This window comes from Heterodontus francisci, chromosome 23 (genome assembly GCF_036365525.1).
Source record: "Heterodontus francisci isolate sHetFra1 chromosome 23, sHetFra1.hap1, whole genome shotgun sequence".
NCBI lineage: Eukaryota > Metazoa > Chordata > Chondrichthyes > Heterodontiformes > Heterodontidae > Heterodontus > Heterodontus francisci.
In genome coordinates this window covers 31966163-31986634 of record NC_090393.1, presented here as the reverse complement: position 1 = coordinate 31986634, position 20472 = coordinate 31966163, and the positions used below count along the sequence as shown (strand labels likewise).

Below are 20472 nucleotides of genomic sequence, written 5' to 3'. Positions count from 1 at the left end.
TAATGGAAAATAGGACACAGTCAAACAAGTTGAGTAATGAATGTCTGCCAAGTGACTGTTTTCATACACACGCTGTTAGATAACGACTGTTTAGTCACGATACAAGTTGAAGTGAATTCTAAACCTAAAGTGACCAGGAATCTACACTTAGGTAGGCCTTTTGCTTTTAAGAGCATTGTGCTGTTCCATTTTGCAAAATTTCTGATACGCAGGCACGCACACCTTTCAGAACCAAAGATTAAGAACTCCTAATGTACACTTCAAAAGAAAATTGCTCCAGTCATTGTTGGCTTTCTTAAATGCCACCCACCACCTGCCACTCAAAAGGAAAGAGAAGCAGAAAAGGACAGAAATAGGGAGAGAGAATAGAAAGAGACAGACAGAGGAGGAGAAAGGTGGACAGAAAACACAATGTGAATATGACAGACAGGTAAGAGACATGCAACACCATGGGAGATCCACCAGTGTGTGCATTATCTATCTATCTGTTTGTCTATCTCTCTCTATAGATTACTAGCAAGAGTACCATTTCCTCAGGATAAAAATACCTTTTAGCTTTTTTTACATGCTTGTGAGAAAGGTGGCCTATTGGGTCTGTTTTGATTCCATTCATCCTGTGGGGTAAGCACTCTCAATATAGTGTTATATCATCATATAAAAGTCAAAATAAAGGTGGTTATTATCTATGCTCCTTGGGGTATGTGCAACTGCTGCACAGTAGCTAAGGATCATAGATGAGACCTTTTGGCATTTTGGCTTATTCACAAGGGTTTTAACATTCAAAGTTTCAAAGGATGGATCAGACAGGTAAGAGAGAGACATGCAATACCATGGGAGATCCACCAGTGTGTGCATTATCTATCTATCTGTCTGTCTATCTCTCTCTATAGATTACTAGCAAGAGTACCATTTCCTCAAGATAAAAATACTTTTTAGCTTTTTAATGTCAAAACTGAGGTCTGAATCTAGCTAAATTCTCATTCCTAGCATAGTGTCATGAAACAATTAAATTACAATATTGATGTTTCATAAAGGAATTAGTTAAATGTTTCTTTGTAAACTTCAAACATACATATATTTTGCATCCTTGAAAACTACAGTTCATTTTTGTAAAGCCTGATGGTGCTTGCAAATGATTTTGCAAATACTTGGGAAAATGCAAATATTTTTTAGACATCCATTCTTGTGAAGAATCTCTCTACACCAAGGAAAGTTAGTGCACGTAAGATTTTAACATTCTTCCCCTTGGTCAATTGCAGATAGGTGATTTATCACAAGTTTTCCTTTTTGAATGTGTATATGTGATAGCTGACCTCCTTAACTGGGTCTGCTCCAGTTGGAAGCAGACCACAAGAATCATAATTTATAAAAACTGGTCATTTTTCTAATGGCTTATCAGAATTGGTGTGCAGAGAACTGGGGCTGGATTTTCAAAATCCACTGGGACCGGAAGTAGGTGCACACGCGATTTGCAGAACGCATTCTCAGAGGTCAGCACCAGGTGTCGTAACATTAAAGAGATGCTGGGAGGGCGGGAACAGCAATTCTGCATGCCTCCAATTAATTGCCTGTTGACTTCATTGTGAAGTCATAACAGGCTTGTCAGCAGCAGTTTGGGATTTTCAAAGGAAGGGCATGGGGAGAATGCCATGTCTGTACCATGGTAGGGTTTAGAAGACATGAACAATGCGGCGGCCCATGAGGGCTATGGGAAGGGCTGATTAACATCATGCAGAGGTCCAAAATAAAGCTCTGCTGCTCCGAAAGTGCCACAGGGCAACTGTTGCTGGAGCTGTAAAACTTGTTTGTCTCAGTGGTGAGTGGTAGGAAACTGGAGAGGAATGTGAGCCTGCTCGCATATCTGACGCAGCTGGGGTTGGCAGGGGCAAGCCTGGTGAACACACAAAGCCCAGCTGTGGGAGTTCAGATGGGAGCTGGCTACTCTTGACATTGGGCAGAGCAGCCAGGATGAACTTCAGCAGGTGCAACTTTCTGGACAGCAGGAAGCCAGAGGAGCACAGTTGGGGGGCTGCAAGGGGAAGAAGGCGCTACCCAAGACGTTGTATCTACTGCCCAAGAGTCAGCTACCTACAAATGATGGTGCGCCAGTGCCGTAGGAAGCTGTGCCTATCCAGTCAGATGGTCTAGGACTTTTGTGCTCTGATCTACAATGACCTGAGGCCTCGTGTCCCTCATGGCAGTCCTGTAGCTGCAGCCGTCAAGGTCTCCATCACCCTGAATTTATATGCAACCAGTTTGTTCCAGGGATCAACTGCAGACTTAGGAGGCACCTTGCAGTCAGCAGCTCATCACTCCATCAGGCAGGTCACAGATACTATTTTCAGGAGGGCAGGGCAGTGTAGCCATTTTTACACAGATAGGCCTGCATATCCACAGAGAGCGTTGAGTTTCATCTCCATTACTGCATTCCCCTAGGTGCAGGGCATCATTAATTACATCCAATGCTGCAGTCACTCAGCAGGTCTGACAGCATCTGTGGAAAGAGAAGCAGAGTTAACGTTTCGGGTCAGTGACCCTTCTTCGGAACTGGGTCACTGACCCGAAACGTTAACTCTGCTTCTCTTTCCACAGATGCTGTCAGACCTGCTGAGTGACTCCAGCATTTCTTGTTTTTGTTTCAGATTTCCAGCATCCGCAGTATTTTGCTTTTATTAATTACATCCATGTGGCCATCAAGGCACCTAGTGACCTGCCAGTGAGATCCATCAACAGGAAGCACTTCCACTTCCTCAACATCCAACTGGTCTGTGACCGCAACAGAGAGCTTCCTCTGTGTGTATGCTCTCTTTTCTGGCAGCTGTCGTGACTCCTTCATCTTCTGCCAGTCAAGGCTGCCTCAGATCTTCACTCCATCCCACAAATTGCGTGGCTGGATCCAAGGGTTCAAGGGAAATCCCTTGAAGCGATGGCTACTGTCCCCTCTACAGGAGCCACAGACAGAGGCACAGAGGTGATATGACCAATGCCACCTGCTCAGGAGGCCAACCATTGAGTAGGCCATTGGGCTTCTGAAGATGTGATTTTTGTGCCTGGGCCCTCCTGCACGACTCTCAATCATTGTGGTGGTCTGCTGCGCTATCCGTAACATGTCTTCCCAGAGAGCTGTGGACCTTGAGGGCCGTGAGACCCCAGAAGGAGACAGCTCATCAGAGGAGCAGCAGGAGCTAAGGGAGGAGGAAGAGGAGGCAGAGGGGGTTAACGCTGAACAGAGAGGTACTACTGCTGCACAACAGGGTAGCCTCCTGTCACCCTCTGGGAAGAGGACCTCCCTCCTTTCCCTCACGGCCTCCAGCATTAGATCCAGGTTGACATTGATGAAGCGAGGGTCTGCCTTGCCCTTAGTTCCAGGTCTCCAGCTCCCCTGTGACATCTTACTTCCCTCTGGTGCAGTGTGGCACAAATCACAGATCTCTGCCTCAGAACAAACAGCAGCCTCAGTGATGGCTGCTGTGGGATGTCAACGTGAGTCTCACACTTCATCTGACCCAGCTCCATTCCCAGTCCCACTGGCTCTAAGTGGACAGGAAGCACATATCCATAGCAAATAAGGGCATAGCCATTTGCAAATTGGATAATGAATCAGTTTCCTACTGGAGGCTGGTTTCTGACCCAAAACCAAATCCACCTCCTGTTTCCTGCCTTTGTAACAAAAACCTAGACCCTGATGTACAGAAATTGTTGCATGTTGCAGTCTCAGAAGTCTGAGTAATGGTTCTAAAAATTCTAGCCATTACTGTCACAAAGCAACGGCATCTGTAAAATTACTGGAAGTACCATAGACGGGTACAGTGTATGTATCCATAGTCGGTGCCTTTTGATTTCAAATTCTCAACTCTGAATTCTGAACTAGACCAATTGTGCAGTTACAGCCTTGGGTTTGCTGATCCTGAATTATTGCTCAACATTAAAGCCAAAGGCAGAAAGACTTGGGTATGAGAAGTCATCTGCATAATTGATGATGTATGAATATTATGTCTCTTTTACTAAAGATTGAATTGATGGAAAAGAAATCTTAATGAAATCAAGATTATCAATATTATCCTAGCTTTCTTAGCCAGTGGATTAAACCTTTAAGAAACTAATTGAGTAGAGTCTTTTGGCTCATAAGACTGCAGAATATGATCACGAAATCCCAGTTTGTGATTTAATGTTGGTTTCCTGAGTTGGTGCAGCAATTATTAAGGTGCTGGCAAGATAGTGCTCAAAGTTCCGCACGAGGCAAGTTGCTGATTTTGATCAGATTGTCTTGAGGAACCACACCCTGTCAGGAAGTAAACATCTGAAGGAGAGGGGAGGAGAGAAAATTGGCAAGAAAAACCATAGAGCATTCTTTAATTTAAAGATAGGTCCTTTACTACACTGAACTGTACTATTATGTTGTATTCTGAAAATTCTGCTCAGGGGCTTATTCTTGTCCCATTGTTAATGAGTTTTTTAATTTGGGTTTTCTGTCAGAGTGTTACTTTATTATGGTAAAAAAAATGCAGTTTCTTGGCACCCTGGGACAATGAAAGACTTGTTCTGGCTGCCACAGTCGATTAATGACGTAAGTGGCCATAATGAAAAACTCTGTTCAGACTTTAAAACACACTTGAAAGAGTCTTTTAAGACACTATCAATGGAAATGGGTTTCATTTGGTTCCAAGTTGTGACATTAATCCAAATTATCAAAAAAATTGCCCCCTGCTTTGTACAGCAGGTACTTTGGCAGAAATAGTACAATTTTATAAATTAGGCACCTTCTGAATAGCATTTCATTAAAACATTTTGGGGAGAATTTACACAGGGTTCTCCCAGTCTCTCGCTGTAATTTTAGTGACCGCCCCTCCCCACCCTCCCAACCACAACAGAGAAACTGTAAATGACCATTTAGAGCCATTACACAATTTGTGGACATTCAGCCAATACATTGCAGAAATTCCAGGTGAATCAGAGCAGCACAGTTTGGTCAAAGACCATCATTCATAAATGTTGTGCTGTTGTTTTTCCTTCTGAACTTTCTCCACATCTCTCCTTCCCTCCACAATCACCAGCTCCCCAACCACTAAAGGAGCTCTCACCTTGCCCACTTCTGGTTCCCAGGTGCCACATTGAACTATAGAATTAAATTCTTGAGAGAAAAACTTCCTAATTTGTTTAGGTTCACTGCGTGAATGTGCAAATCTCATCACTCCCCTTTTTATTTGTAAAATTCAGATGCTGTGTATTCTGGGTGCTACATTTGAAGAACTTCAACTGGTGCAGACTCGCACAAGTATTGTTGGGCACTAATGCCTTTAATATCACCTGGGCCTGCAGCAGCATAGTTTTGATGCAGAAAGAATGAACTAGGATTCACTGTTATAAGCCATTGCTTCTAAAGATGTGACTGTTTACAATCCTTTTGGATATTGAGTGTCCCTGTTAACGAGCAACCCAATGTGACTTGATGATCGCTTGAATTCTAGTGACTTGAATATCCATTAATCCATATGGCAAAAATAATTACTTTACTAAAGATCTAGATATTGCAACCCTTGTATAATAAAGTAGGTGCTGTTAAGGTAATTCAAACAGACAGTAAAACAAGAAATACTCCAGTATGTGCACTGCCTCATATGAAGTGTAGAGTGATGTAAACTAGTGTATTTCACAGATTTGATTCCCTGACCATAACAAAAAGCATGGCTAAGAAATGCTGGTTATGCTGCATGAACTTCAGTGCACAATCTCCTTGAATATTTTCTAAAACAATTGCGCACTCAAGAATTGGTTTGGATGTATTTTCCTTAGTTACCTTCATCTGAACACCCTACACAATGGCCGTTGCTATAGCTCTCTCCTGTGCCTGCACTTTTAGGTTTATTTGACAATTCTCCTTCTTCCGTAAGATGCATTCTGTATGTATATATCCCTTGTTTTTCAGGTTAATGCCAAGTTCCGCTATCCTTTCTACTATGAAATGTGTTGGTATGTCCTGGAAAGATACGTGTTCTGTTTGACAAAACGGTCTCATCTCACCAAACAATACCAGAGGGAATCAATGTTAATTGGTAAGCGACCAGCAGCAGTACATGTGTTCACAGGAGGTGTTTCAGGCTATTTATGTCTTAAGTATTTGCAAACAGATAAAAGGTCATTAACAAATTCCATAAAATATGCAGTCTTTCAGTAGAGTAAAAATAGCTTTATTGTGTAAAAGTAATTAAATTGCTCCCCTAATGGCCCAGCTAATTTATCATGTAGTTGGATCATTTTAACCAGCAAGATCCCTGGTATGTACTAGGTCAGGCACTCTCAACAGGGGAATCATGAGTCAGGGCGGGGAAAATCAGCTAGTGTTCCTGCTCATATTTGATAGTAACTCCTGCTGGCAATTTGTTTGTCTGAACTTTGGGTGTGGATAGAATTGGGCTAGATTGTGATGCATCTGCAGCTGAGTAGCCTCCCTGATGCACTGTTAAGGCTCACACATGAAAAATGGTTACTTGATTAGATTAGATTAGATTAGAGATACAGCACTGAAAACAGGCCCTTCGGCCCAACGAGTCTGTGCCGACCATCAACCACCCATTTATACTAATCCTACACTAATCCCATATTCCTGCCAAACATCCCCACCTGTCCCTATATTTCCCTACCACCTACCTATACTAGTGACAATTTATAATGGCCAATTTACCTACCAACCTGCAAGTCTTTTGGCTTGTGGGAGGAAACCGGAGCACCCGGAGTAAACCCACGCAGACACAGGGAGAACTTGCAAACTCCACACAGGCAGTACCCAGAATCGAACCCGGGTCCCTGGAGCTGTGAGGCTGCGGTGCTAACCACTGCGCCACTGTGCCGCCCACTTGGGTGAGCATGACTGGCACCATGAAATTACACCTCAGTAAGAAGTCAGCCTTGAGGAGAAATGGGTGAAAAATGGTGTGAATAAAATTACAAAAGGAACTATATAACTAAATTAATTAGCAGAAAACAAATTCTTTATTTCCTGACTGAAAATTGGACATTATTTAATTCAGTTACTAATTAGCCACTTGTGGCTTTTTCCTCCCTGAGGGCAAGATACTCTTTTTCCCAACACTGTTTTCTCTCCCTCCTCATCTTAAACTACACAGCCTTTAGGTGGAGTAAGCAGAGAGAGTCTGTTCTCGGACATTGTCATTGGTCTTTTTGGCTGGCGCATGGGCTGATGAAAACTGCTAATTGTGTATCAGTTGTTTAAATATATGCAGGTGGACGCTGTTAATTTTGGTCTTTCTTGAGCACTTATAAGGAGACACTTACTGAGACTGGTGGAGGTTTCGAGTGAGAAGCTACATGTTGACAAGGTCCCGCATGGCAGACTGGTTGGAAAAATGAAAGCCCATGGGATACAGGGGAATATGGCAGGTTGGATCCAGAATTGGTTCAGTGACAGGAAGCAAAGGGTAGTAGTCAACGGATGTTTTTGCGAATGGAAAATGGTTTCCAGTGGCGTTCCACAGGGCTCTGTGTTGGGTCCCTTGCTGTTTGTGGTATATGTTAATGATTTGGACTTAAATGTGGGAAGCTTGATTGAAAAATTTGCTGATGACTCAAAAATTGGCCATGTAGTTGATAGTGAAGAGGATAACCACAGACTCCAGAATGATATCAATGATTTGGTTGAGTGGTCAGAAAAGTGGCAAATTGATTTCAATCCATTTGGTTATGCATTTGGGGAGGGCAAACAAAGCAAGGGAATACACAATAAACAAGAGGATATTGAGAGGGGTAGAAGAAGTGAGAGACCTTGGAGTACACGTCCACAGGTCCCTGAAGGTGGCAGGACAGGTAGCTATGTAATGCTGGAGCTGTATAAAATGTTGGTTAGGCCACAGCTGGAGCATTGCTTACAGTTCTGGTCACCACATTACAGGAAGGACATAATTGCCCTGGAGAGAGTACAGAGGAGATTTACAAGACTGTTGCCAGGGCTTAAAAGTTGCAGCTGTGAGGAAAGATTGGATCAGCTAGGGTTGTTTTCCTGAGGAGGCTGAGGGGTAACTTAATTGAGGTGTACAAAATTATGAAGGAGCTAGATAGAGTAGACAGGGGGCACAGATTTAAGGTGATTGGTAGAAGGATTAGAGGCGACATGAGGAAACCTTTTCACCCAGAGGGTGGTGGGTTTCTGGAATTCACTGCCAGGAACGGTGGTGGAAGCAGAAACCCTCAATTCTTTTAAAAGGTACCTGGACATGCACCTGAAGTGCTGTAACCTGCAAGGCTACGGATCAGGTGCTAGAAGGTGGGATTAGATTGGGTGGCTAGTTTATTTCGGCTGGAGCAGACAGGATGGGCTGAATGGCATCTTTCTGTGCTGTAATTTTTGTATGGTTCATAATTCTTTTTACTCTGTACAATAAGTGCGAGACCAAGTAAAGACAGGCTCCAGAATCATGCTTCTACAACAATTCATATTTATTTGTTTATAATTGTGTGACTGAGCAGGTGTTTTTTTAAAGTTCTTTATTGTGTCCTCTCTAGTTCCCTTTTTCTTTCTGTCTTCAAAAAAAAGCGTAAAACAATTCATTTGCCTTCGCTACAAATATCTGTAGCAGTGTGCTTGAACAATCCGGGTGTTTTCTTTTTTCATTTTGAGCCCCTGATATATGTGTGACAGGAGCTTCCTTTTGAGGTGGATCTGGGATTCATGTTTACTTCCAAGTATGTACTACTGTATTTGTTATAGGGATGAAAAAAGTAGTGTTCAATATGCTTATTAAAATGCTGACAGGTGATCCTTAAAGTCAGAAGTGTTTCGTTTCGAAGCTTTTGTGCTGTAGCTTGATTGGCACCCCATCTACAAACATTCACTCCCTCCACCACCGACGCATAGTGGCAGCAGTGTGTACCATCTACAAGATGCACTGCAGCAATGCACCAAGGCTCCTTAGACAGCACCTTCCAAACCCGCGACCTCTACCACCTAGAAGGACAAGGGCAGCAAATACATGGGAACACCACCACCTGCAAGTTCCCCTCCAAGTCACACACCATCCTGACTTGGAACTATATCGCCGTTCCTTCACTGTCGCTGGGTCAAAATCCTGGAACTCTCTTCCTAACAGCACTGTGGGTATACCTACCCCAAATGGATTGCAGCGGTTAAAGAAGGCAGCTCACCACCACCTTCTCAAGGGGAATTAGGGATGGTCAATAAATGCTGGCCTGGCCAGCGTCGCCCACATCCCATGAATGAATTAAAAAAAAGATAGCATGCTAAATTGATGCTTGAAGAGTGAAATCTAGAATAAGGATTGCTAATGAAGAACATACTGTTCTCCTGTAAGTTATTTGATTAAGGCACTGCTGCTTGCTACTTTTTTCACAAGCTGAAGGGTAGGCAGTGACAAAGTAAGTGCCAGACTTTATAGTTGGATTGTTATAGTCACTAGAGTTGTGTTGAGGATACATGTGTAATTAGGACATTGGATATGGTTTTTGAAGGTAATTGCATTACATGAAGAAGTGCAATGGAAAACCAATTAAAGGTGCTTTGATATTAAATCTGGATTTTGGGAGAGTGATGCTTACTCTTCCACAGTTTTATGGTCTATTGCTTATTCTTTCCTGATGGCCCATTGAAGGATGGTTTGGAAAGTTGAGATCTGGTCTTTGCACACACAGAAAAAATGTTTTCTGTTTTCCTATTTAGCTTGTTTCAGCAGATCTGCTGGACAGCTGAAGCAAAAAAACAATGAGAATGTGTTGGAATCGCTCCCAATCAAATCATGGAATAGAAGCACAGCATGCTAACGGTACAGAAGGAGGCCTTTCGGCCCGTCATGTTCGTGTTGGCTCTGTGCAAGAGCAACTCAGTTAGTCCCACTCCCCTGCCCTTTCCCCATAGCTCTGCATTTTTTTTTTATCTTCAGGTGCTTATCCAATTCCCATTCGAAAGCATCCACCACACTCTCAGTGCATTCCAGATCCTTTCATCGGTGTCCTCTGGATCGTGACCCTTTTGCTGATGGAAGGGAAGAAAATTTAGGTGCAGCAAACTTGGAAATTGATGCTTAGTCAATTTACTATGTAGCTTGCTCATGTTGGTGCTATTTTAAGTCGCAGCACGAGAGGATGCTGATGTGCCAAACTGGCTTAGTACCATTAACAGGTCAGAAAAGGGTGTCATTGCACTGATGGCAGATTAGGAACTCCTTAAAAAAGTGTGTCTCCATTTCAGTCTCCTAAGGAGGTCCTAAGGACTGCTTTGAGTCATCAAGCAAGAGAGGCACATGTCTGTGGCATTCATGAGTAAAAACCATCTTTAGGTGGCTTATTTACAACTTTAACCATGTGTTTTGATTCGAACAGAAACTAAAGATGCTATACTGTGAAATTGGTACCAAATGTCTGCCGATACCATAAAATCAGTTCTATATTTTCTGTGTAACACTGCCAAACCCAAAATTAGCTCACATAGACTAGGATTTCAGTGAGACCAACTCAAAATGGGTGCTGGAATATCACTTCCATTTTAGCAGTCGGAACTGGCAAAGCCTCTCAGAAAGTAATGCTTGTCATAGGATCACAACATCATGATATGTATAAATTAATACACCTGCTTTAAGCTAGGAGTCCAGCTACTACTTTCCTTGCCTTCGGTCGAAAGACTCAATCCGGCATTAGTTAGTAGCTATCAGTGGCTGTGGCTGGGTATCTAAAGCTGCGAATATGAGGCACTCTAGTTTCTTCCAAAACTTTGGAGCATTTATGCAGTTGGATATGAGAACATCTTTGCTCTTTTGAATAATGCCATGGGATCCTTTACATCCAGCTATGAGGACAGATAAGGCTTCATTTTAATGTTTTAGCCAAGCAATAGCATCACTCACAGTGTAGCACTCCCTCAGCTTAGATTGTGTGCTCAAATCTCTGGACGGGGGCTTGCAACTGTGACCTTTTGATTCTGAGACCCAGGTGCTACCACTGATCCAAGATTGACACTTGTGCCATGAGGAACTAACAGAACTGTTAACTTGTAGTTAAGACTTAACATGTATGAGACCTTCCTGAATGGCTTTCACAGCCAAAACGTTATGCTTTACAGTCTCTTCAGGCTTCTTTTGGTCCCATGGACGTCCCTGATGGTCTGTCTCTTCCAAGACCTCCCTGATACTTTTTTGTTCAGCATGCAATGTACAGCAACAATCCATTGCTGGCCTATTTTGAGGGGACTCCATCTAAGCACTTGACGTGCTGCTGTATCACATCAATGGTGCAAAATGGGCAGGGATCTAGTGTGACAGTTCTGCACTCCAATTTATGATTGTTAACACCCAGTTTACTCTCATAAATGCAGTCTTAATGGAAAATTAAATTCATGAGTTATTCTTGTCTAATAGTGCAAGTTCCTCTTTCATGACAGCATAAGTTTAGCAATGCTATTAGAGAGTATTTTTTTCTTTTTTGGGGTGCCAGCAATGGGGTGGCAGTGGTAAAATTAACTATCCCAGTGCTGGTCCTCAGGTAAGCTCGGGCACGCCTCAGCCCCTGGACTAGGTCTGGGTTTCTGCTGCTGACTACTGTCCCATAATCTTGACTAGGAAGTGTGGGCTTTAGGTGGGAGTCGGACTGGACTCAGATGTGATGGCCTCTAAAGCTGTCAGTTTTTTTACCTGTGCTCTGTGCTTACAGCTGATTTGCTATAACCATTGGGTAATTAGCATTTCACATGCTTGTGTAAAATTGCTTTGAAACGGTATTAAATATGGATTTAGGTATTGTTGGAGACAGAGATGATGATTCTTGTTATTGGAGAGTTTTGTGCTAATACTGCAACTGAAATGCTTTTCATTGTTGCTACGATTCCCTGTGGAGCCAAGTGGGTGTATCAATATGAGGAATTGCAGTATTCTATTAATAATGCACCAAAAAAATCACTCCTGCAAGCTGGTTCTTTTAACCTCTTGCAGTTATAGTTTTGGAGAAATTTTGGCACGGTTGTACTAATGGCATAATGTCGAAACTACCCAGAATGGTGACTGGAATTTTTTTGTTATGTTGCAAAGCTTTTTTTCCTGCATGGATGTGCCAGCTTGCCCTGGTGCCATTGCAAACTCCAACAGGGTGTAACTTGGGAGAGCTACAATTGGGGCTCAGTGTCCCGCCCTCGGGAATGGAAAGTTCGAGTGTTCCTGCCTTCTAATGACTTCTAATTTTGTATTTTGAAATGGTTGTTTTCTGCATTTTGTAGCAAAGTGTTGGGTTTGTTCGTAGTTTCCTTATTGTAATCACCTATTAATACTATCCATTGTTTAACTTCAACAAAACATTTTCCTTTTCTTTATTACTGCTTGACGTATTACATTAAATATTCTCAGATACAGAGAAGAAACCAAATACAGAGAGCCCTTCATCAGATTCCCGACTAGACATGGATGAAGAATCTTCTGATGTGCGTGTCAAGGAGGAGAAAGATGAAACAAAAGATAAAATGAGCCTTCAAAGCATAAAAGTATTTGGTGATGATTCGCCTTCTCCTAACAGTGCACATTCAGAAGGAAATGAAAGCTCTGGGAAGACACAGAAAATGACAAAGCGCTTAAAGCGGACTTTGTCCAATGACTCTGATGACAGCACCAAGTCACCAATGCTGACAGACTGTCCAAAAACACCAAGTGGATCTCCTGACCCCTCACAGCCAGTATCTGAGGGGCCTAACAAATGGATTCACCTTACAGAGTTTGAATTGAAAGGGTTAAAGGCACTTGTGGAAAAACTGGAGTCCTTGCCAGAGAATAAGAAATGTGTCCCTGAAGGGATAGAAGATCCTTATGCCCTTCTGGAGGATATGAAGGTTAGTGTTGTAAAATATTTTCAAAAGCTTTGACGCATTTGTTTATCTGTCTGGAGCACACAATTTTAATCAAATGCGAGTCATGTTATCATTTCTGATTGCAAGTGGCATTTATCCTGTGTTTCCATTTGCATTTTACTAATAATATGACTCTAAATTGGTTAATTAATAAAAAACGCAGTATATTAGACATCTTTGAGACCCAGGGGATTGACTAAATAAATCCAAAATTCCTTCAAATACCTCTTTAAATTTGATATTTAGGACTTAATCTGTCAGTGATAATTAGCAAAATCCCATCAGTGTACTAAATATGATAAACAGCTTCTCCAGGTTGGGAAATTGTTAGCTTCTACTGCTTAAATATTCCATTGGATTTACAGCAAAGGTGAATAAAGTGAAATAAAAACAAAGTGCTGGAAATACTCAGCAAGTTAGGCAGCATCTGTTAATGTTTCAGGTCTGTGACCTTTCGTCAGAACTGGCAAAGGTTAGAAAAATATTAGGTTTTAAACAAGTGAAGGGGGTGGGGGGGTGGGTGATGGTGGGGAAGAGAATAAAAGGGGATGTGTGTGATGGGGCAGAGCGCAGGAGAGATTAAATAACAAAGCTGTCCTGGGACAAAGGCAAAGAGAGTGTTAATGCTTGTGGTGAAAGACAAAGCATTAGTCCAGAGAGAGTGTTAGTAGCGGAATAATGAGCAGCTCTGTCTACATGAAAAACAGACGTGGTTTAAAAAAATAAATAAAAAATATTAAAATATTTTAATAAAGCCAAGTACGCTCTGAAGTTATTGAGCTCAATGTTCAGTCTGCAAGGCTGTAGAGTGCCTAATCGAAAGATCAGGTACTGCTCCTCCAGATTGTGTTGGTGTTCACTGGAGCAGGCCAATGATAAAAATGTTGGATTGAAAGTGGTGGGGGGGTGTTGTTGAGATGGCAAACAATCGGAGGCTCGGGGTTATGCTTTTAGACTGAGCGAAGGTGCTTCACAAAGCGGTCACCCAATCTGCGTTTGGTCTCCCCAGTATAGAGGCGACCACATTGTGAGCAGCGAATACAGTATACTAAATTGAAGGAAGTACAAGTAAATCGTTGCTTCACTTGGAAGGAGTGTTTGGGGCCTTGGATGGTGTAATATGGGTGATGAATATAAGTGAGCCATTTGAAGAGACACACTCAATTTCTATAACTTGACATACTTCTGCAAAGTGGAATTCTTGTCAATACTGTGAGGATATGTCCTGTTAGATTTTTTGATGACCAAATAAGTTTCCTTTTAACTGTGGAAGCTTACCCTGAACTCTCCAAGCACTTGTTACAGTACTTGGCTAATAACATTTCCTGTTTCCTTAGAGTAAATATTAATATTTTCTGGTATGGAAAATTTTCTGGTCTAGGAAAACCCAGGCTTGTTTTCCAAATCATAATAGAAGCATAGGCTGGTATTCTCCCCTCCCTATTCATAGGCTATGGGAGAAAACCCACCAGTTATCTTTTTCATTTCTAAAGGATGCACACATTGGGGCTGAATTCGCTTGACCGTTGCAGCAAACGTCTGCCCTAACACTTACGCATGGGGGGGGGAGGCGTCTGAAAATTGCGCCAGGATAGGCGACACCAGTTTCTAGCCATCAACAGGATTTTCCACTCACATGTTTGTGGAGGTGAAGGGAAAGGCAGGATTGTGGGGAAGCATGCCACTTGGAGAGCATGGGGACTTCATCTGCAGCAAGCTAATGTTTCCTCAGTCCTAATGTAGCATGGCATATGCTTGGAGGCAAGTATGGTGCAGTCAAATGAGGTTTATCAGCCTGCCCTGGTAAAAAGGTGGGCTCCCATTTTCTCTGTCTGGACTGTGTTGATTGGTCAATTTAAGGGGTGCGTGCATCTGTTGGTGGGTTTATTTGGTGGGCAGTGCTTTATTGTGACATTCAGGTATAGAGTGTACCAAGGATAACATTTTTTTTGATCCATCTGAAACAAGGCACTTCAGTAAGGTATAAAATCCTCTGTTTACGTCCTGGTGTGGCTCTTCTAATCCCTGCCATGGAAGCTGTTTCAGGGAAGTGGTTGCGAACTGCAATTTTTAAAACTCCAATGTAGTTTATGGAACCTTGTTATACACAGAATCTCTCAGAACTGCACCAGATAATTAATTCTATGCGATATGCTTTGGTACATTCAAAAGACACAAAAATGTGCTGAATAGATGCAAATTTTTTTTGTCTTTAGGGAGAGTCAGCAATAGGGAAAATTACAGGGGATTAATGACCTTTTCTTATTACATATTCTCTCATGCAGCTAAGAATCTTTATAAGGAAGGTACTGACTGGCCAGTTGAGTGCAAAAGCTGTAGAATTATTTCAGAGTAATGCATTAAACTGACGGAGGTGAAAAATGTTCCAGTGAAGTGGTTGCTAACTGCAATTTTTTTAAAAACCCAATTCTGTTTATTGCATTCCTTTAAACTTTGAGATATGTGACTGTCGTCCATATAGAGCACATTTACTATTGGGCGTCATTTTAAACCCAATGTTTTTACACGTGCGCGGCTTTATGTAGCTTTTTCCAGGGTCAGAAGTTTTGATTCTGTTAAAAGTCTTTGGTGAAAGGCTTTCCAGTACAGCTACAACACTGGCATCTATCCGGCAATGTGGAAAATTGCCCAGGTATGTCCCATGCACAAAAAGCAGGACAAATCCAACAGGCCAGTTACCGCTCTATCAGTCTACTCTCGATCATCAGCAAAGTGATGGAAGGGGTTGTCAACAGTGCTATCAAGTGGCACTTGCTCAGCAATAACCTGCTCACTGAAGCTCAGTTTGGGTTCCGCCAGGGCCACTCAGTTCCTGACCTCATCACAACCTTGGTCCAAACATCGACAAAAGAGGTGAACACCAGAGGTGAGGTGAGAGTGACTGCCTTGACATCAAAGCAGCATTTGATCGAGTATGGCATCAAGGAGCCCTCGCAAAACTGGAGTTAACGGGAATCGGGGAAAGCTCTCTGCTAGTTGGAATCATATCTAGCACTGCATGAGGGGAGTGTCCTAGGCCCAACCATCTTCCGCTGCTTCATCAATTACCTTCCCTCCATCATAAGATCAGGTGGGATGTTTGCTGATTGCACAATGTTCAGCACCATTCGCAACTCCCTAAGATACTGAAGCAGCCCATGTCCATATGTAGCAAGACCTGGACGACATCCAGGCTTGGGCTGATTCGTGGCAAATAATATTCGCGCCACACAAGTGCCAGGCAATGATCATCTCAAACAAGAGAGAATCTAACCACCTCCCCTTAACATTCAATGGCATTATCATCACTGAATCCCCCACTATCAACATCCTGGGGGTTACCATTGACCAGAAACTGAACTGGACCAGCCACATAAATGCTGTGGCTGCAAGAGCAGGTCAGAGGCTGGGAATTCTGTGGCGAGTAACTCACCTCCTGTCTCCTCAATGCCTGTCCACCATTTACAAGGCACAAGTCAGGAGTGTAATGGAATACTCTCCACTTGCCTGGATGTGTGCAGCTCCAACAACACTCAAGAAGCTTGACACCATCCAGGACAAAGCAGCCCAATTGATTGGCACCCCATCCACCACCCTGAACCTTCGCTCCCTCCACCACTGATGCACAGTGGCAGCAATGTGTACCATCTACAAGATGCACTGCAGCAACTCACCAAGGCTCCTTCAACAGTACCTTCTAAATCTGCGGCCTCTACCACCTAGAAGGACAAGGGCAGCAGATGCATGGGAACACCACCAAGTCCTGAAAGTTCCCCTCCAAGCCACACACCATCTTGACTTGGAAATATATAGTCATTCCTTCCTGTCGCGGGGTCAAAATCCTGGAACTCCCTTCCTAACAGCACTGTGGGTGTGCCTACACCCCAAGGACTGCAGCAGTTCAAGAAGGCATCTGACCACCACCTTTTCGAGGGAAGTTAAAGATGGGCAATAAATGCTGGCCTGGCCAGCGAAGCCCACATCCCATGAATGAATTTTTTTAAAAAACTAGAAATCCTGTTTTTAAGGAAGTGCTGTTGCAATAAAGATACTGCTTTGACTGCGGATGTTTTGCTGGTCTCTACTATGGCGCACGTGGAGACATGTGGGGCGTGCTGAATACTGTAGCACCTTTTTTAAACCCAGTTTCATTTATTGCATTAAATTAATCTTTGAGATATGTGAGTGTTTCAGGAAAGTGTTTGCCAGTTTAACTCCAATAGGCATGCTATCACGTAAGCTTAGACTCCAGGAAGGAGCACTTATAATGTTGGTACGAGACTTGAATCCTCGACAAGGACTTTGTCATGGAACAAGATTGGTAGTTAGGAAGCTGCTTTCTTCGATGATGGATACTGAAATTATAACAGGCAGATTTCAAGGAAATAGTATGTTTAATCCTCAAATAATATTGAGACCATCAGATGTAAACCTGCATTTTCAACTCCAGAGAAAACAATTCCCAATGAGACCTTAATATTCTTTGATTATAAACAAGTCACAAGGCCAGACCCTTGACAAGATTTGTATTTATATTCCAAGGCCTATTGATACATGGACAGCTTTATGTAGCATTTTTCAGAATGAGAAGTTTTGATTTTGTTAAAGTCTTTGGTGAAAGAATAACTAGAAATTCTGTATTTAAAGAAGTACTGTTGCAATAAAGGTGCTAATTTGACCACAAATGTTTTGCGGGTCTCTGCTAGTTTTGTAATAAATTAGACTTTTGAAGATATAAGATAGTATGTTGGAGCACCAGCATGTAGTGCTATCCAGTGGGGAGGAGAACATGGTCTTCCTGCCTTAGACCATCCAGCCCTTCAACTCTTTGAGATCGCTGCACTTCTCCGAGTCTAGTCTCATACATATTCCCAATTGTCTCCCCTTCAGTATTAAAACTTCCTGTAACTAAATACTGGGAAGACCAAAGCCATTGCCTCCAGACCCTGCCACAAACTCCTTTCCCTAGCCCTCACTTCATCCCTATCCCTAATCACTGTCTGAGGCTGAACCAGACCATTCACAATCTTGCTGTCCTATTTGAGATGAACTGCCAACTACATATCCTCCCCATCCTCAAGACTTCCATCTCTTTAACATTGCAGGTCTCCCGCCTCTGCCTCAGCTCATCTGCTCATCATCCCTCATCCATGCCTGACTTGATTATGCCAGTGCTTTTTTGGCTGGCCTCTCATCTTCCATAAACTTGAACTCATCCAAAGCTCTGCTGCCCGTATCTTAATTTGCTCATCGCCCCTATGCTCGCTGACATACATTGGCTCCAGGTCTGGCAACACCTCAATTTTAAAATTTTCAACCTTGTTTACAAATCCCAGTTTTCATTACTCCACCATTACCAGCCGTGTCTTCAGATGCCTGGGCCTAAGCTCTGGAATTCCATTGCTAAACCTCTCCACCTGGCCATCACACTCTCCTCTTTTAAACTGCTCCTTAAGACTTAATTCTTTCCTGTCTAAATATTTCCTTATATGGCTCAGTGTAAAATTTTGTTTGATAATGCTCCTATGAAGTCCCTTGAGACGTTTTGCTACGTTAAAGGTGCCTTATAAATTCAAGTTGTTGGCAGCTATATCTTCAGCTACCTCGGCCCTACACTCTAGAATTTCCACCCTAAATCTCTGCCTCTCTGTCCTAATACCTTTTAATGTGGCTGGGTGTCATATTTTGTTTGATAACACTCCTGTGAAACTCCTTGGGATGTTTTACTATATTAAAGATGCTATATAAATATAAGTTATTGTTGTGCTCCTCTTCTCAGCTGTGCTCTAGCTGTCAGCTGTGGCTCAGAGGTCAACAGCTTGTGGGTTCAAATCCCACCAGCGGATTTGAATGCAGAATCCAGACTGATACTCCAGTAGAGTACAGAGGAACTGCTGCAAGATAGCAGGTGCCATCCTTTGGATAAGATGCGAAACCGAGACCCAGTCTGTCCTGTCACTGTGAGACACTGTGGGTTTGTTTCAGATCCCTTTGGTTTGTGAATACACTTCTCAGCTTTTAGCATCTCCAGTGGCCTTTTACATCTACTTGTTAATATTTTGAGGTTTAATTTGTGGTTATTTAACTCGCCTAGTTGAGGTCACTCTTCTGTTCCTAAAAAGATGCACAGACTAATGCATATCATAATGCAGTACTTGATGGTTATAGGTCCCTGTGGATTTCTTCAATAATATCACTGCATTCTGTCTTCTACATTCTGATCAAATTTATTGATTACAACAAAGAGGAACTCTTTGTTCTTTCAGCAGAAGAGTGAGAGAGAGTTTCCATTTGTGTTTTTTCTCTTAACTATTAATGGTTTACCTCCCATGGTGTTGCACATGGGGAGTCCTGGCCATGTTGTGTCTAGTAGGGTTAGAGGGCAGGGGAGTATTGAACAAAGGCCAAGGGACAGAGGAGGATAGAGTGCAGTGGGAATTTATAGGATGCAAAGGTAATGAAAGGGGGTAGATGCTGCCGAGGAGGGTTGAAGGGAGAAAGTAGGGCATGGCTAGTGAAGCCACGGGTAAGAATAGGGGTGAATGGGGTTAGAGGCGGAAGGCAGAGAACAAGGAAAGGGCGTGGGAGGGAGATGGAGGAGTGGATGATGAAGGGAGGAGGAAGGGCCTCCACGTAGCTCAAATACATATTTTTAAAATGTGGTCCTCTAGCCCCTGACCATCGCCACCCTCCACATCCCAGTAGCTGGAATTTAAGAAATACAAAGGTTCTCTTTCTAACGCAACTCACTAGAGTTCCACATACTAACCCATGACTCCGGCCAACGGCGTATCTCATGTGCAAGGCAACACTGTGGGGACAGGACATGCAAAGCACATTAAGAACTGGTACGGCGACTTAGGCTAAAAGCAACTTTTGAGAGGCCATGGGTAAGATGGCAGTCAGTACAGTGAGAATTCTGTTCAGTCGGGGGTGGGATGGGTGTTGCTGGCAGAATTTCTTTTTAATGTGGGGACCAGGGTTAGGAGGGTTCTGTTCAGTGGGGGGGGATTGTTAGACTTGTCAGAGGAGAGGCAGTTAATGTACTGATTCCTGCTCACTGGTCGGGTTGCCCAGATTACAGCTCAGTGGTGGGAGGGGGGAATTGTGCCATGATTTCTCCCGAGTTGGGAGGGGCGGCGGGGTTGTCACATTCGCTGTTCCATGGGAGAGGAGCATATGAAAAAGGTGAACATAAAAAGACCAGCTGGTCCATTGTGTCTGTCCCATTCAGCTTTGTTGCAACTAAGCATCATGGCCTCCAATACACTCCACCCACCAGCAGCCATCTAATCTCCTGGGAGAGGCAACAGAACAGGGAGGGGAAATTTAATAGAAATGTACAGGATTATGACAAGCTTAGTTAAGTCAGACAAGGAAAAGCTGTTCCCGTGAACAAATGGTACAAGGACTAGGGGACACCAATTGAAAGTTTTGGACAAAAGATGCAGGGGAATATGAGGAAGCACATTTTTTACGCAGTGGGTGGTAATGACCTGGAACTCGCTGCCCACAAGGGTGGTGGAAGTGGAGACAATCAATGACTTCAAGAGGAAGTTGGATGGCCACATGAGAGAAATAGACTTGCAGGGCTCCGGGGATCGAGCTGGGGAGTGGGACTG

At 43.1% G+C, this 20472-nt stretch overlaps 1 protein-coding gene across 10 annotated transcripts in view; it reads left to right on the top strand.

The window, feature by feature from the left end:
• kdm2bb (lysine (K)-specific demethylase 2Bb) overlaps positions 1 to 20472 on the top strand; it is a 267493-nt gene that overhangs the window by 138218 nt on the left and 108803 nt on the right. For all 10 annotated transcript variants that reach the window (XM_068054994.1, XM_068054999.1, XM_068054998.1 and 7 more), the window contains 2 exons: positions 5927 to 6053; positions 12357 to 12832. In XM_068054994.1, the coding sequence (XP_067911095.1) occupies positions 5927 to 6053; positions 12357 to 12832 (603 nt within the window). The remainder of the gene's footprint in view (positions 1 to 5926; positions 6054 to 12356; positions 12833 to 20472) is intronic.